The sequence below is a fragment of the Phaethon lepturus genome, unplaced genomic scaffold (genome assembly GCF_000687285.1).
Source record: "Phaethon lepturus isolate BGI_N335 unplaced genomic scaffold, ASM68728v1 scaffold442, whole genome shotgun sequence".
NCBI lineage: Eukaryota > Metazoa > Chordata > Aves > Phaethontiformes > Phaethontidae > Phaethon > Phaethon lepturus.
Window position 1 is genome coordinate 83072 of NW_010522346.1, and position 16621 is coordinate 99692.

At 42.1% G+C, this 16621-nt stretch overlaps 1 protein-coding gene across 1 annotated transcript in view; it reads left to right on the plus strand.

Annotated features, from left to right (window-relative positions):
- Positions 1 to 15437, plus strand: part of GBF1 (golgi brefeldin A resistant guanine nucleotide exchange factor 1) — a gene marked incomplete at its 3' end in the record, with an annotated part of 93144 nt that extends 77707 nt beyond the window's left edge. Inside the window, exons 15-27 of the mRNA XM_010281758.1 lie at positions 348 to 534; positions 991 to 1131; positions 1688 to 1776; positions 4916 to 5118; positions 6202 to 6325; positions 6625 to 6750; positions 7337 to 7419; positions 9712 to 9948; positions 10873 to 10966; positions 13820 to 13996; positions 14484 to 14548; positions 14651 to 14774; positions 15366 to 15437. Coding sequence (XP_010280060.1) covers positions 348 to 534; positions 991 to 1131; positions 1688 to 1776; positions 4916 to 5118; positions 6202 to 6325; positions 6625 to 6750; positions 7337 to 7419; positions 9712 to 9948; positions 10873 to 10966; positions 13820 to 13996; positions 14484 to 14548; positions 14651 to 14774; positions 15366 to 15437 — 1722 coding nt within the window. The remainder of the gene's footprint in view (positions 1 to 347; positions 535 to 990; positions 1132 to 1687; positions 1777 to 4915; positions 5119 to 6201; positions 6326 to 6624; positions 6751 to 7336; positions 7420 to 9711; positions 9949 to 10872; positions 10967 to 13819; positions 13997 to 14483; positions 14549 to 14650; positions 14775 to 15365) is intronic.
- Positions 15438 to 16621: the final 1184 nt, after the last annotated feature.

Consider the following 16621-nt stretch of genomic DNA (forward strand, 5'->3'; position numbering starts at 1 on the left):
GGGGCTGGAGGGAGGGACCAGCGGGTGCCGAAGGGGAAGCCAGTAACTCAGAACAAGGGTAAGCCCAGATGCAGAACTTAAGAATGGGAGTGGTCAAAAAGTTTGGGGTGAGTAGTCTGTAGAGATGAAGACCGTTGAACGTTTGGAAGCAGAAAAGAATAGCCATGATGCTTTGATAATGTTGGAGCAGATAAAGCATGAAGTATATGCTAGAAAGCTTTCTGTGAAAAGTTTAGGGTGTTCTCCTGTATGCTTTAGGCTTCCCCAAGCTGTGGGGGGAAACTTCCTTACCCCATTATGGTGAGAGAGGCATGAAAGTTGACTAATACTTATATTTTATTTCCTAGAATGCCTTTCCAGTTTCTGGACAGCTGTATACTGTCCATCTGCTGTCTCTGGAAGCATTGCTGACAGTGATAGATAGCACTGAGGCACATTGCCAGGCCAAAGTACTGAGTAATATACATCAACAAGAGAAGGAAGTTGTCAAATCCAGCCCAGAAACCATGAACAACACCAAAGAAACGAGCCATAGTAAGACCTCTTTCTTTGATGTTTTGATATTAAGCTTAGTCTTGTGCCAAACTTGCAGATCTCATTTTGGTAGCTGACAAAGTAAGCTCCTTAAATCCATGTTTTCAGTCTTCCTGTTGCATGTTTTATAACTACACACTGATGTTAACAACCTTGCTATTTGTAAAAATTACAGATACTAAAATGTGCCCCTCATGTGAGGCTTTATATAAAGACCATGTCAAGACTGGCAGTCACAACAGAAGGAGGCTATAGCATGGAATTCATGTAGGCAAAATACTGAGGATACTGGAATCTCAGTTACTGAGGGGAACTCCTTTGAATAAGCACATGTTCAGCTTAGAGTGATCAGTTCATAATTTCTCTGTTGCTACCTTTGGCCTTGGCTTATTGGTTTGTTTATGTATGGGTTTTGGTTGTGTGGGGTTTTTTTTTTTCTTTTTTTAACTTCTACAGATAATGAGAGAGTACTCAGTGAGGGAAAATCTTCCAGTACAGTCTCGGAGACAGCTGGGGCATGTCCTCCCACCAGTGGGTGCCTTATGGCTGACCAGATGAAGGAGGGCTGCATGGAATTGGAAGGAGGAAGCGAGGCAGGTAATAGTCTCTGTGGTACCCTGACACTCTGAGTGTGTATGTGCTGAGAATGGTCCTGACATTTGCTGACTGGTCTTGCTATACTATAGACCACTGTAGCTATTGTGTGTTCAAAATTAGAAGGAGGTATGTGGTGAATATTTGTTTATTATATGTGTGCTATACATGCCTACTAACAGTTGCATTTCTTCTGGGAGGGGGATAGATCTGGTGGGTCACTTTGGGGCAGAAGTGTGTGAAATTCGTACCAGTGCTTAGTATTTTTAAGGTAGCCAGGGGCTTTCCAGGGAATCCGTAATGTAAGCAGTCAAAATAGCCAGAAAATTAAATCTTGTGGATGTGTGAAATTGTCCAGGACGAGAAGTTACTATGCAATTATGCTGAAGAAAATGTGGGTGGGAGGAATGTAGTAATTGAACAGTAGGAGTGTCACTGCCATTTGCAGGGCAGCACATTGCAGCAAGACTCCGTGACTGAAAGTTATGATGGGACACTACTGTGGGCTGAGTGCTACTCTGGGGATAGGTTTGAATGTAATGATGCTTTGTCCTTCCAGCTGAGAAGAGTATCCCCAGGAAACCTACTCGATTTTCTTGTATCCTTCCGAGCCCTCAGGAACTTATGCAGATTAAGAACAAAAAGAAGGTATGATTTAGAATATACTACAAATGGATCTTTTGAGTGTTCACCTTGTTTCCCATCCCATGTGGGCTTTGCATGATTGGTCATATCTCAGAAATTTTGAGTTCTAGTCTCTGCTGGTAAGAATTAAATAGTCACTGAAAATCCTGCTACACTGCAGAGACAGCAGCGATTATTACCTGTTCTGGTTAAGTTGTGCTAAAAGTTGCAAGAGGTGTTGGGGCAGTTTTGTGGCACAGTTTGTAAGCTAGGCCTATCTGATTTCTGGGTGGGAAAGCTGCTGGATCTAGTTTGTATTATATGGAGATAATCGGGTACTTTCATCAAAAAGGGCAGGTTCCCTACTATTACCAAAGCTGTAAATGGGGACCGTACCAAGAGGCCCATAGTAGAAACTAAGAGTCTAGCCTGCTGTTCTGATTTGTTTACTCCTGTGTTTGCTTTATCATAAGGATGACTGAAAAGATTGTCTTGATTGTGGCTAAGCCATTCTTTGTCTAGATGTCTGTTTCTCTGAACCTTATTAATCCAATTTACAGTCTAAACTTTGTACAGCTTTTCCATTCCTGAAGTCGTTTGAGTCTAGGTCTAGTGCTGACAAAGGTGCACCATGCTGATGGCTTTGTATTTATCTGCTGTCTTGTGTCAAACATCAAGTACTGGCCTGCTTGTTCATCTCCAGAGACAGCGGATGAATATGATAGCTAAAGTCCCTATGGATTACATGGGACTGTTTTTTTTAGTTGGGTTTTTTGTTTGTCTTCATTCACAGGTGTTCTTTTTACAGACTTTGTTCTCTTTGCACAGTATATATGTGAGGTAGTTAGGTTATCTAGGAAATCACAGTTTACTAAATTTCAATACGAAAATGACACATTCTGTATGAACATGGGTGGCCATAGTAGTTGTGTGTTAAGGAGCCAGATGATCTAGTAGAAAAAGAAATTAATGCCTTTTGATGATTATTGGTAGTAAAGAGAAAGGGTTTTGAATTGTACCTGGCTAAAAGGCTTCTGACCTCTCTCCAGCATAGGTGTTTTTATTTTACATTATTATAAGGGAATGGTGGTCATATTTGTTTAAGCTTACTTAAACAAAAATACCGAAGAAAGTACAACAGATCTCTTTCTACTGCCATACTAACCTGTGCTTTGTGAGCCACTCTGGCAGTCTCTTGATCTGAAGTTAATTTAAGGCATTGGTTTCTCTCTAGGAAGTCTGCTTCAGTACTTAGGAACTTGGTTCTTTACCTACAACACAGTGTTGCAGTGGGATAACGCTAACAAGAACAGTGGGGAGAAGTGATTGTCAGCACAGTCTTCAAAGGAATGACTGAGTTTTGGCATTAGCTAATTTCTAAGAAATTAATATTGATTTTTAGTTAGTTTCATTTATAACCCTTTGGTTTGCATTAAATCTAGCCTTCATGGCAGCTTTGCTGATGGACTTTTGTGAAAGTCTGTTCTTGAGAAGGGAGCTTGCATAGTGCCTCCACTGTTCTAGTTGAAAACCTCAGATAATACTCCAGCGTTAATGCGCTGGAAAACAAGGCTAGAAGAAATCAAGAGCATTGCCAGTGGCTGAGAGTTCCTTAAAGAAAGTTCCAGGTGGTCCTAGAAAAAGGGCAAAGCCTTACACTATAGCAGAGGGCACAAAGATGTTCATAAATCTCTGTTAGTTTGCCCAGGGAAAATACTTTCCTGACCCTAAACCTGCTAATGGTTTCGTCCTGAGCATGTAAACAGGGCACACAAAACATTCGCCTTAAGTAATGTAGATGCCGACATGGCACCAGCATGTTCTGCTTCCTTTAACCTCTGAAGTACTAAATATTACCACAGCTAGAAGGAGGAAAAAAAGCTAAATAAAAGCAGAAAACAAATTATGTATCAAATGGAGAGCTTGCTTTGATGTTTCCAAAGGCAATGACCAGAAGCTCAGAAGCATAGGGCTGACATGATTATAAATGCAGTGCAAACTGCCAGCAGTCTGACCTCCTTTCAGGTGGTCTTAAGAAGTATAACCAGTCCGTAGAATACCCTAGGGCTTGGGTTACAGGATTTACAGCTGAACAGAAATGCTGCTAGTGTCACACAGTCCCTTCAGGCCTGTTATACCAAGGCAGCACATGGTTATTATTTTTTTATGCCCTCACTGGGTCCTTGTGCACTCCAGTCTATTTCAGGATCTGTGTTTCACTGCAATTTGAGGATGTTCACACAGGCAGGGGAAGCAGAGAACAGAGGGCTGGTGGCTTTTGAGGTACTGAGAAACCCAGGGGAGCTAGTAATCATGATGGTCACGAATTTAGTTCACTAGGTCATTGCTAGCAGTTTGATCGTGATAGGAGCTAACAGGGAACTGACATTTATTCTGGTGCCTTAGTAAAGTTCATACAGTTGTTTGTGCTTTTGGTTTTTCTGAACACCACCAAGAACATTCAGTTAACCCTTTCTTAGTCAGGTGTTTTATTACACTGTGACTGTGGCACAGTCTAGTTTCTTAAAATCAAGCAGGGCAGAGTAGTTGACTTCCCTTCAAAATGAAAAATATACTTGCTCTTCCCAGCCTACAGATAGCCTCTTCATGCTGGAATACCAGCTGTTTCTGGGACCATGTTTCTCTAGCAGAATGTTTTCTGGTTTTTAGTTTGAGCTTTTGCAACACTTCTTCCTTGTGCCTGCTGAATAGGTGCCAAGGATTCTTGCTGCATGTCTTGTGGCAGTGAGGCAGAGTACAAGAACCTGAAGCCAAAGGGGACAGAAGAGGGCATGGAGCAGTGCTGCTGTTATGACTTGGTAGAGTTGATCTTGCCCCATGTTCATCAGAAACCTTCCTCTGCTCTGTTTACATACTAGAGCAGGTGAGGCATTTGTAGCAGAGCTAATTGCTTGGTGAAGTGTCAGAGCTTTTCAGAGACGGCAGCTTATGCTTGCTCTGTCCAGTATTACTTGATAGTGAATCCTTGTGATGAATGCAGGTTTTCAGCCTTGGTTAGCCTTCTTGCTGGATTACGCAGTACAATAAACTTGATCATGCTGAGATTGATCTATTTTTTAATTTGCTTTTGGTTCAAATGCCAAGAACAATCTAAAGTAAGGAATGCACTTCAAGCTTGTAATTATCAGAATGTCTCTTTCAGCTCCTGATAACCGGCACAGAGCAGTTCAACCAAAAGCCAAAGAAAGGGATACAGTTTCTGCAGGAGAAGAACCTTCTTGCCACTCCCATTGACAACAATGAGGTGGCCAGGTGGCTACGGGAAAATCCTCGCCTGGACAAAAAGATGATTGGGGAATTTGTGAGTGACCGTAAGAACATAGACTTGCTGGAAAGCTTTGTTGGGCAAGTATCTTTCTGTATCTCTTTTAAATAGAAAGGGGTGAAAGTTAAAGAGTTCAGTGATTAAAAAGGCAGTAGAACAGTAGCTCCTGGAGGCATTGGACTTGGTTCTTTGTGTACCATCATGCCTTAATTCTCTACATCTCTTGCATATGGTGACATCTTAGATACATATAATAGTATGATACTAAAGTTCCTTTCAGTAGGGCCAGTCTCTGCGAAGACTGGAGGGATGATTACATACATAATCACCTGTAAGATTGTTGACTCTCTGTCACGAATGAGTGGTTGGGGTTAAAGAGTCACCACCAAAGATATTAGAAAGCAAATTATTTTAATATAGATTTGTAAAAAGGTATGACTTAATAGAATTCGATGGCAAGGTTCACTCTGTTACTCACTTAGCATGAAAAAGTATACAAAGAGAAACCAAGTTACAATTAGATTGGAATGATTTGCTTGTGGATCAAATTGGGTTAATGTGGCTTATGTATATTGAGGAGAGAAAGTAGGGGAGACCTTCCTGTTGAGTCACAAGGCTCAGACTGGACCGAAATCCATCCCTAGTCACAGACTTGGTCAATGGTTTATGACTAAGATTAGGTAAGTAAAGGAATGCCCTCCCGTTGAGTCACAAGGTTCAGAGTGGATCCCCTTGCTTTCTAGACTCCTTCTCAGAGAGGAGTCTACAGGCTGCTGAATCCACTCCTAGTCCCAGACTTGGTCAACAGTTTATGACTAAAGGAGTAGGGTATCTGGGATTCTGGTGCAGTGCTTGGTGTAACTTCAAAATGACAGCAATCAAATTCACTAACGCTATTGAGATAAATCACAATATCAAATCATATGTAACTTAGTAACATAACAACGAACACATCCATTTCCAATATACACCAGTACACTCTCTTTTATTGTTTTTTGCCTGTTCATGGTATATTTCTTCTCTCCTCACCCTCCCCTCTTTACTGTCTGTTCTCTGTGAAATCTGGTGTTCTGATGCTGAAACAAACAAGATTGTAGTCAGTAAGTTTATCCTACCTTTTCCATCCTGTTTCAGTTTTTCGTTGCATTTCATTCTTTTTGCAGGACTTTCAGCTTCCAGGGTTTAAGGCTGGATGAAGCTTTACGACTTTATCTAGAGGCCTTCAGATTACCAGGAGAGGCACCTGTAATCCAGAGGCTGTTGGAAGCCTTCACAGAACATTGGAGGGTGTGTACTTGGTGGGCAGAAAGCTCAAAACTGCATTCTTGTGCATCTGCTTGCCATGATAGACATGTCAGATCAAACTGCCTGTGTAAGCTTACTGTGCCCTGCAGGCAGGAGCTTGTTGTTTTGCAGATGGCAGTGACACATAGATTTCTGGGGTGCTTTTTGGAAGCTGGAGCCAGAACCTGGGGTTTTTGTTTGCCCCAGAGATGATTTAGTACTGTGGGTAGGAAAATGGCTGTCTTGGGTCACTGATACTGCTATTACTGTAGGACTAATTTGTGCATACATTTGCCTTTCAGAAATCAAATGGGTCCCCATTTGCCAATAGCGATGCCTGCTTTGCCCTGGCCTATGCAGTTATTATGTTGAACACTGACCAGCACAACCATAATGTCCGCAAGCAGAATGTCCCAATGACTCTAGAGGTGAGTGTTACCAGTGTAGGCACCTGTCTTCTCTGGTTTTGATAGCAACGTAGTACCAGTTTTTATCTCAATGATACTCTCTTTTTTCCCTGGCATTCATCACTCATGTATACAATAAGCTGGTGTGCAGTACTGAAATTGAGTGCAGTTGGAGAGGGGAGCTGTGCGAAAGGGGCAGTATGAAGAACTGTGAGCTTAGCAGAAAGCTTTCCAAGTTTGTCAAGAGGCTTGCCTGTGCATGAGCAAACTGTATCCTAAGATATAAGTAAGAATGAGAAGATCGTTGAACTGCTGTGGGCTTCTAGAGAGTTCAAGTCCTGTGAGTGTCAGTGTGGTGGTACAGTGATGTCCAGCCTCAGCTAAGCATGTGTAATGTTGTGTCTCTCTTCTTTCCTTATGACAAGAGACAGGAGTTGCTGCACGCTACTGCCACTAAGAATAGCATTTAGTCTTTGAACTTTGAGGCTGCATGTTGAAGAACACAGGAAAATCTCCTAGTCCCATGAAAAAGTAATGGAGTACTGACCCTAGCCAAGCAGTTAAAGCTGGAGGTACTAGGAATTAACGTTGGTGTAACTTTTTTCAGGAGTTTCGGAAGAACCTGAAAGGTGTGAATGGAGGCAAAGACTTTGAACAGGACATATTGGAAGACATGTACCATGCTATCAAGTAAGAATCAACCTGTCATCTCCTTGTATGCAGAGAGCAAACTAGAGTTGTTTTGTCTGTGAGACCTCTGGAGAGTACGGAGAGACACTCACTGATCATGTGCCTGTTTGCCTCAGACCAAATTCCAGCTCCATGTGGGGCTGTGGTAACAAGCCTGTCACAGTGATTGCACTGGATTTGTATCTTTGGGTTCTTGCCATGGTATTTTAATCCACAGAGCTTAAGCTAAAGTTAAAAAATACGTTACTTCTATCAACATGCGAAAGAATGGCTGAGCAAGACCAGCACATGTGAAATGCTCTATCTAAGAAGGCTCTGTTCTCCACACCAGGCCTGTAGACTTCTTTAGAACTTTTTATGTAGTGCTAGAAATAGTATCTCATACCCAGGACAGCACTAGTGCCCTGATATGTGTCCAGGTCTCAGTTTCATATGTTCTGTTTTGAGCTCTTCATATGAAGCTGCTGTCTGCACCAATCTTTTCTGCCACCCCTGAAGTTCTTGGCACAGTGACCAATATTTGAGAATTCCTGGTAGCTGAGGCTCTTTTGTGCACACACTAGCTCTGGGTGGGCAGCTTTAATAATAGCTCAGAAATCTAGCCTATCAGTAAATCCAGGCCCAGCCAATTTGAAGCTGAGAGGATTATATCTCTGAGGAGACAGGATGTGACTCTGACTCTCAGCTGGTTTCAATCTGCAGTGGCTCAGGCTGGAAGCAGGGCAGTGGGATTAGTCTGACCCTCCCTTCCAAGCCTTTGCTGGGAAGATAGGTATGTCACCTGTACTTAATATCTAGAAATTCTTCAAGATGTAGCTCTAGCTTTCAAGCAGAGCTCTAGTTTTGATTGTCTTCTCTCCCCTGAGGGTGTTCTTAATGTTTTGAGTAGTACCCTGAGAATATCATTATACCTTTCAGTTATCTAATGCTTCTGTCCCAGTCTATTTGCCTTTATCATCCTTTCACCAGATACTTCAGCTCTTTCAGTATGTTCTATGGCTAAAACAATTGGTGTATCATTTCAGTATTGCTCCATCTCAGATAGGTTGCCTGTGTCATAGCTGAGATTGAGGAACTGTTTGTTTTCTTTGTGTTATTAGGGGGGGAAGAAAGCAGACTGTAATCTGTACGGAGTAGCACATGATCTCTTCAGGATCTCAGCATTTCACTTTTGAGCACAATTTCATTTCCTGAGACTTTCCAAATAAACCCATTCACTTGCTTCTGTTCATATTAATCAAATACGGGTTCTTAGAAAAAATGTGCTATTGACTGCAAACGTATTTTTCTATATAATCTCAGTAATGATTTGTCATGTCAAAATATGCAGGTACCTGAAACTGAGAAGAGCTTATTTCTTATGCATAGATCAAGAGGGTTTTTTACAGTTATTGTTAGCACATGAAAATTGCTCCTTTGGCAACTGACAGACATTATTTTTTCATTGTTTCAGAAAGACCTCTACTTTTCAGATTGGCTGCAATCTACTGTTCTTAGTAGATTTGAGACTCTTGTTCTATTAGTTGGTCATTTGCAGAGGGTTATCTCTTGTGCAATGTTACCCAAATCTAGGGAGTATGTATTTAGACTTGATGTATTTTAACCTGGGATTGCAAGTGCTACTTGGTATTAATCATAATTGTTTTATACTTGTATAGCTTTAATCCAGTTAGAGTAAGGAGCTGTGGTACTCTGGTTATGAATCACCCATCATACATTTGGTTTCTTGTTTTATCTTCAATTTTGTACTACTTGGCTTTCTGATATTTGATTTTTGGCATAATATGAATATATGCATTATTCTTATACAAATATACATTATTCTTATACAAAGGTACTACAAAGGTACTCATGCCTACTGTTGCCTGCAGTAGCATAACAATTTTAATTTTTTTTTTATCTGGGAGTAATGAGATATGCAGAGCAGTCTAACTGGGTGGGAGTTGGGATGGGGGAATGAAGCTATGCCAGTGTGCTGTCCGAAATTTCCCATCATTTAACTGCAGTATGTGTTGCATTTCCCGCTACGGTGTTGGGTAGCTGTTTCTTCAATGCTATCCTTACACAATTGCTGCTGGGTGCTGCTGAGAGTCACCAGACTTAATATCCAGGATACCAAAGGGGGTCAGGGGAAGCAGGCAGGCCTAAGAAAATAGAATGTTTCAGGAGCTGGCAAAATCATTCCAGAGTAGGTAGTGTTTAGCTTTGGGACCATGTAATGAAAGGCACTGTGTAAATGTTAGGTTTGGCTCAGGATGAAAAATTCAACCTTTCTGCCTTCCTCCCTTGTAGAAATGATGAGATAGTGATGCCAGAAGAACAGACGGGCCTAGTGAAGGAAAACTATATCTGGAATGTCCTGCTACATCGTGGTGCCACTGATGAGGGAATATTTCTCCATGTGCCTCCTGGAAGCTATGACCACGATCTCTTTGCCATGACATGGGGGCCAACCATTGCAGCACTTTCGTATGTTTTTGACAAGAGCCTAGAAGAAACAATCATCCAGAAGGCTATCTCTGGTTTCAGGTAACTCTTGCATTCATGAAGAGAATGAGAACTCTTCAGAAGAGTTGAAGTGTGGCCGTTGTCTCCCATTTACTTGCTAGAGACATCACAGTGAATATCAACTGTTGCTTTTCCTAGCAATTGAAGAGCATTTTATTGTGACCTGTGGTCCTCTAGTTTTGTTCTATCATTTGTATTGATTCATCCCATCTTGGCCTCAGTTGCCACTCGCTGTTTGGCTTGACCGCTGTGTTGTAATAAATCAAAGTGCCTGGGGTATGTATTTTTAAACTCCAACCTGGTTACACTTAACAGACCTGCTGACATAGCTGTGCTGCTTAGAAGTGAGGTGAAAAAGTCACTCAACTTGCACAATGATGCTGGCAAAATCCCTGTATATGAACAAAACCTCTCATGTATAAGGCCATAGCTGTGGCTGAATGGGATGGAGGATTTTTTTTTTTTCCCAGATGACCAGTATTCAAAAAACTTGCTGTCTGTGAAAAACTGTATTGGAACAATCTTTGGTCATGCTTAGATCCAGACCAAATGATGCCTTAAGCATAGTTTTAAATCTCTGTTAATACACTGCTGTAGCCATGATGCCTTGGAAACAGACCTTCAACACTACTGCCAATCTCAGCAACTCTCTCTTATGTCAAGACAGGAGATTAGGTATATTGGCTCATGAGCAAGTGGTCTGTCTGTTTAGACTCCCTTTTTGAAAGTGATCCTTGCATCAGCACAGACAAATACCAAGATCTGTGGATGAGGATTGAGGTTATTTGAGGGATAATAGTAGACTTCTATACATCAGCATTCATTATGAGTGGGTGGAGAGGAAGGTCTAAAATGTCAACAGAGAGGCTCTCTGATTTGCTGTCCTGTAGACAGACTTGTCTGTGCTGACTTGCTACATTATTTTCTGCTTTATTCTTTCCCCAGGAAATGTGCAATGATTTCTGCTCACTATGGCCTTAGTGATGTGTTTGACAATCTCATAATTTCTCTCTGCAAGTTTACAGCCCTCAGCAGCGAGGTAAGTTTGCAAGGAGAGGAAAGCAGCATGGCTTCTATCAGAGCTTTCTTCCTCTGTTAAGCAGTAAAATTTGCTTATTTTATTTATAACAGTATCTGTAGATATCTATCAGCCCCTGCCCAGAGTTTTCTGGAGGAGGAAATGAAAAGTGTGTAGTGAAGTAGGACTTCCATAGGACAGGTTCAATTACACAGATATCCTTCTACTCACTCATAAGTGACAGTTTGTGCAGAGCAGAATTCCATGATGTGGAAGTGTTTATTCCACCTACTTGATTTGAGGAGACATAGATCTCCCTGTGATCAAGACAGCAATCATCCATGATCCCAAGCAAATTTAAGCATTTCAGCTATTGAATATTTAGGTACAGGGCTTATGTGGTGCCAAGAGGGACTGTTTTGTGAGCTGTTCTTCCAAAGTGTAGGGGCTGTGCATCCACCCAGCATTAAGGGGTTAGAAAAGCAAATGCTTTAAATTGTCAGTTGGTGTGTGGAGTCTGGTAATAAGATTGGCTGTTAGCCCCACTTTTGGCAATCCCTAAAGACCATTTCCATGGATTGTACTGTGAGAATAAATTCAAGGTGTAGTGGTTGGTGTAAGTTTTTTTTGCCCAAATCTGTTTGTGTGTTACAGCATCAGCCTGTTTTTCCCCAAGGTGTTTGATAGACAGTGTGTGGCAGACCATGCTTTGTCCTAAGAAGATGACAACAGCAACTCCTTTAAAGGGTCAGAACTTGCAAAGAATCTCAGGGTATTGCTCTGAGAACCAGTGCAAGACCCACAGTGAGCCGAATAGAATTGCCGCACATACAAAAAAGGGAAACAAAATTGTTCAAGACTGAAAGCATGCGAGTAAAAAGGCCAAGACAGGTGATTTTTTTTTTTTTAAAATACCTTGAAGGGATAGCAGAAAGGGAGCAGTCCTGCAAACAGTATTGTTTGGACTGGGTGTTTTGTATCACTTGCATTCTGGCATTGGTAGCAGTGAAAAAGTACCAACTTGAGTAATAAAAGACAAAGAAATCCCAAGCGGTGGGGTTGCTTTAGATTCCCTCTTCCTCCACAGCTCACAACTGTAAAGATGAAATACTTGATCCTCTCCAGGCATACCAGACCTCAAGACTACCAATAGATAACACAAGCAGAGGAATGTCTGCCATGAAACAACTGTTTGACACAGATTTACACAGTAGAAACAACTAGACTAAGCCCTCAGAGGCACCAGCTATTGCCAGCTGCATCCCATCTAGTTGTGAGACTGGAATCTGGAGCAGCCTGAGGTCTGTGTAAATTAAGCAAGTATGTCTTTTGGTGATGACGTAGAATCAGAGACTTCTGGATTTGAAGAAGGCTGTGATTTCTTATCTTTGGCCAGATTCCAAGTACACCAATTACTTTCTGCTGTCCTAAATTCCTGTAAGGCTTGGAGACAGTAGTGGGATATGACAACTGAACAAATATTTGAGAGACATTCTGGTGGAAGGGGAGAAGGAGGGGCTCTCTTCAGGGGCTGAGGAGGCAAAACAAAGAACAACTGTTAGAAAGCAAGGGAAGTATCACTTAGCTGCTAGTCACTTCCCAGGTCAGATAGTCCTGGTGATCAGGCATCCTCTCAAAGCACTGCAATTGCTATGCATGGCCACTTTAGTTGCAAGAAGAGGAATGTAAAGGAACATGGAGGGGGATTAAGTGATTTAAGAAGAGTGAGTGCCCCACTTCTTGATCCAGAGTTAAGACTCATACTGTCTCAGTGTATAAGTAGCGGCAAAACCTGTGTGTGTGTTAATTCAGTGGTTGTGGCTTGTTGCCCCAGTGCAAAATCAGGCATATTGCTGTTTGTACTCTGACACTTCAGTGGTATATGTATTCCTGTGGTTTCCCCATAGCAACAATGGAAAAAACAAATCAGTTGTCACATCTCTTGCCAGAATTCCAGATTGGTGCTTCAAGTGGAGTTCACCTCTAGATCAAAGACCCGTTTTGATAATAGTTTTGCCGCAGTCTGGCTGAAGCAAGAGCTAGTTTCTCTGAACTTCAGGTCTGAGATTGGAAGAGACACATTTTCAATCCATCGTATCTCCTGTCTTCTCTCTCCTTTCTTGATGAAGGAGTAAGCATGGGTTTTGTCCACGTAAGCAAGAGAATGGCAAAGCCCATCTCTTGTCAAAAGGGACATTGCAATGACCTTAAGTAACTGCAGAAACATGGAACATGTTACAGTGTCTGATACTAGCTCACATGGTTGCTGTTTTTTCTTTTTTTTGGCAGCATATACTTGGTTGGTTTAAATGATGTAGCACACTTTTTGTATTTTGAAAAGCTGTGAGTGTGTTGAACAGATTATGAGGAATTGTGATCGAGCAATTATTGGCAGAGACTGTACGTTAGGGTTCATCACTCTTACTTTGAATCTTGCTGTTAAGTAGTGGTAGGAGTAGGTGAGCAAGTCAGTAATGCTTTTGGCTATAGTTTCCCTCTCTAACAGTAGAGCGGAGTAATTGCTGCTTCCAGAGGAGACATGGTACTTCCTGTAGAAGGCTTTGATCCTGGAATGAGTTCCCATAGCAGAATAAATTAGTGTTAGTAAGTTTTCAGCAAGCATTTTCAAAAGGTGCTGTATTGTTGTTGTTCTTGGAGAGCTTATGTCTAGGTGGTTCAGTGATTCAGCTTGTATCAGGTAGGCTGTCTTGTCCTTGTTTTTGTGCAAAGTGAATATGAGCTGCGGAGTTATCCAAGCATCGTACACAGAATTGTTGTCTTTCCTGTGACCAGTTCTGAACAGTCTGCCCTAATTTGTGTTGAAAAGAAAACATCTCTTGCTGACTGATTGCCACCCCCTCTTCTTCCCTGCAGTCTATTGAGAACCTGCCCACTGTTTTTGGAAGTAATCCCAAGGCCCATATTGCAGCAAAGACTGTGTTTCACTTGGCCCATCGCCATGGTGACATTCTGCGGGAGGGCTGGAAAAACATCATGGAGGCCATGCTACAGCTTTTCCGAGCAGAGCTGCTGCCCAAGGCCATGGTGGAGGTAATAATAGGCGGCTGGTGGGTAATTGAAGTGGGAAGCTGGCTTTTCATAGAACGAGTTCTCGAAGAGCAGGAGAGCTCTCCAGCAAAGGCCTGGCTTTGGTAAAGTGCATACAGAGCTAGAAAGCCTACAAAGGGTTTAGTGTTCAAGTTATGTGCAGGCTTCAGCTTCTTTTGCAAGATTTAATTTTTTTCTCATTTTACTTTTTGCTGGATTTGAGAAATTTCAGTGTTCATTTTCCTTGAACAGATTTTGAATATCGTGCAGAAGAGGGATATGCTTATAGGCACAAAGTATTAGAGCGGGGCATTAGTATTGCCAGCTGGGGGTGACACTTTATTGAAAGGATGAGAGGATGAAGAGCTGGGGTTGACTGCCTACACAAGGTGGGTTGGGTATAGTGTTTCATTACTAAGTGAAACATTGAGGGGAAAGGCTACAAAGAAGTAGACAATAGATCATGGACATGTTCTGGTCTGTCTTCCAGGTTGAAGACTTTGTGGATCCTAATGGCAAAATCTATCTGCAACGTGAGGAGACGCCATCTAACCGGTGAGTGTTGTAGATGCCTCCAGGCAGTCCTTTTTGTACCAAAGCTGGTGAGTAGTGTGATTTCTTATTTTCTCACTGATGCCAGTGTCTTCTGATTTGCAGTGGTGAATCTACAGTGCTGAGTTTTGTTAGTTGGCTCACTCTCAGTGGGACAGAGCAATCTGGTATGAGAGGGCCATCTACAGAGACACAGGAGGCAAAGCGATCAGCTCTGGAATGCATAAAGGTAACATACAGACTGTAAAAGAACCTGCTTTTGTTTGTGGTGACAGTACTGTGTGGATAACAGGCAACAGAAGCATAAACATGCATGCTTCTAGGCAGTATTGCAGGTTTCAGAGGACTTGTGAATTGTAAGAAACTGCAGAGTAGCATATCTGCATTGACAGCTAAAGGGTCTTATGTGCTGTTACGTACAAATGTAGTAACACATGAAAACAGGAACGATTCACCACAAGAGGCTGGGATCTGCCCTTGGTGTCACAGTCCTATAACTGAAGAGAAATTACTAAATTCTCAAATGACTAATCTTTTCCAAGTCAGTGTTAAGGCATATGGGGCCAACAAAATCTAAACCTGGGGTTTGAGCAGTGTGTGGACAAAGGAGTTATCTGTTAAAATCTGTCTAGCACAGATCAGGTCTGTTAAAGGTAGCTGATGTTAAAGGAGTGAACTAGCTGGCAGCAGTTTTCCTCCAGGGAATTGTGTTAAAACCACTATCTATATCTTTCCTGGGAACAAGCTGTGTTTCTGGAGGATCTGTTTGTGTGCTTTTCCCATTCCCCAGATGCCCAGTCCTCTTTTCTGTCTTTTGCAGCACTGTGATCCTGAAAAGTTGATCACAGAAAGCAAATTCCTCCAACTTGAATCCCTCCAGGAGCTCATGAAGGTGAGAGAGATACTGGGTAAGGGGTTGGACTAGTGATGGAACAAGTATGCTATGCATGATCATAGATATGTACCGTGTACTTGCCTAGCTCCTCTATCCCCAAAGGAGGTCTTGGACCTGTTTGGGATTTGAAACGAGTCATTAGCTCAGCTGTTACATATAACTTCTGTGCTGGCAGCCACAATTACTTGAGTAGTAGAGGAAGACGTTAAATTGTGGAATGCATTCTAAAAGCCTTGAGGAGGTCATGGTAAGTGTTTGAAAATATGTGTAGGTCTGTGTAGGAGCTTAAGGTTATGCTTTTTCATCTTTTCTGGTGTGCCTAATGAAAAGATTCTAAAAGGCCACTTCAGAGGCAAGAGCTGTACAGAAATATTTGACTATGTGCCCCTAGGTAGCACGGTACCTGGCTGCTGTGGGAGAGGTAATAAGGCTGGATTCACTAGCCTTTGGGCTGGAGAAGCTCATCTCCCTGGGGGAGGGTAGTTACTTACCTGATTCTGATAGCGGCTTCTCAGGTTAGCATGGAGTTTGAGACCACTCTAGGATGTGGAACAAATCTGGCTGCTGCTCACCATTTCCAAAAGCAAATAGTGCAGTGCAACCCTTGCACGGATGCTGTGTGGGCTGGCAGTGTGTGTTGCCTAATTCCATGGCTCCTTAAAGTGCAAGTGTCTTTCCTTTCAGGTTGCTGTAATTGCAATTCACTGGCTTCATCAGTAGGGCACATGACACTACTGAGACTTGTGCTAGAACAAAGGAAAGGTTTCTTTATCAAGGCTTGCTGCAGAGGTTCAGAAGAGTAGGTATTGAGTTTCAAAATAAAGACACGAAGTGAGTAAACCCCAAAGAACAACACTTAAAACAGCTAAAGCAGAACTTGCTGTTTGGAGCACACAAAGACCACTATGTTGCTGGCCCATGTGGAGAAGTGGGGACTCAGTTTTTCTGTGTCATCTCAGTTCTGGGGGAATTTGCTCTTACCCCTATTATGTCAGGAATTCTGTCTTCACATGCAAGCTGATGGCTTGAAAGGAATAGTTCCAGTATTTGTAGTCATTCCTAGGTATGTCTGCCTCTTCTGTGCTTCACATATTCTTAGCAAGTAGCTGCTGGCTTTCAGAATTCCTCTCCATCTGAGAGACTTCATCAGAATTTAACATCTTTTAAGTTCATCTTTAATA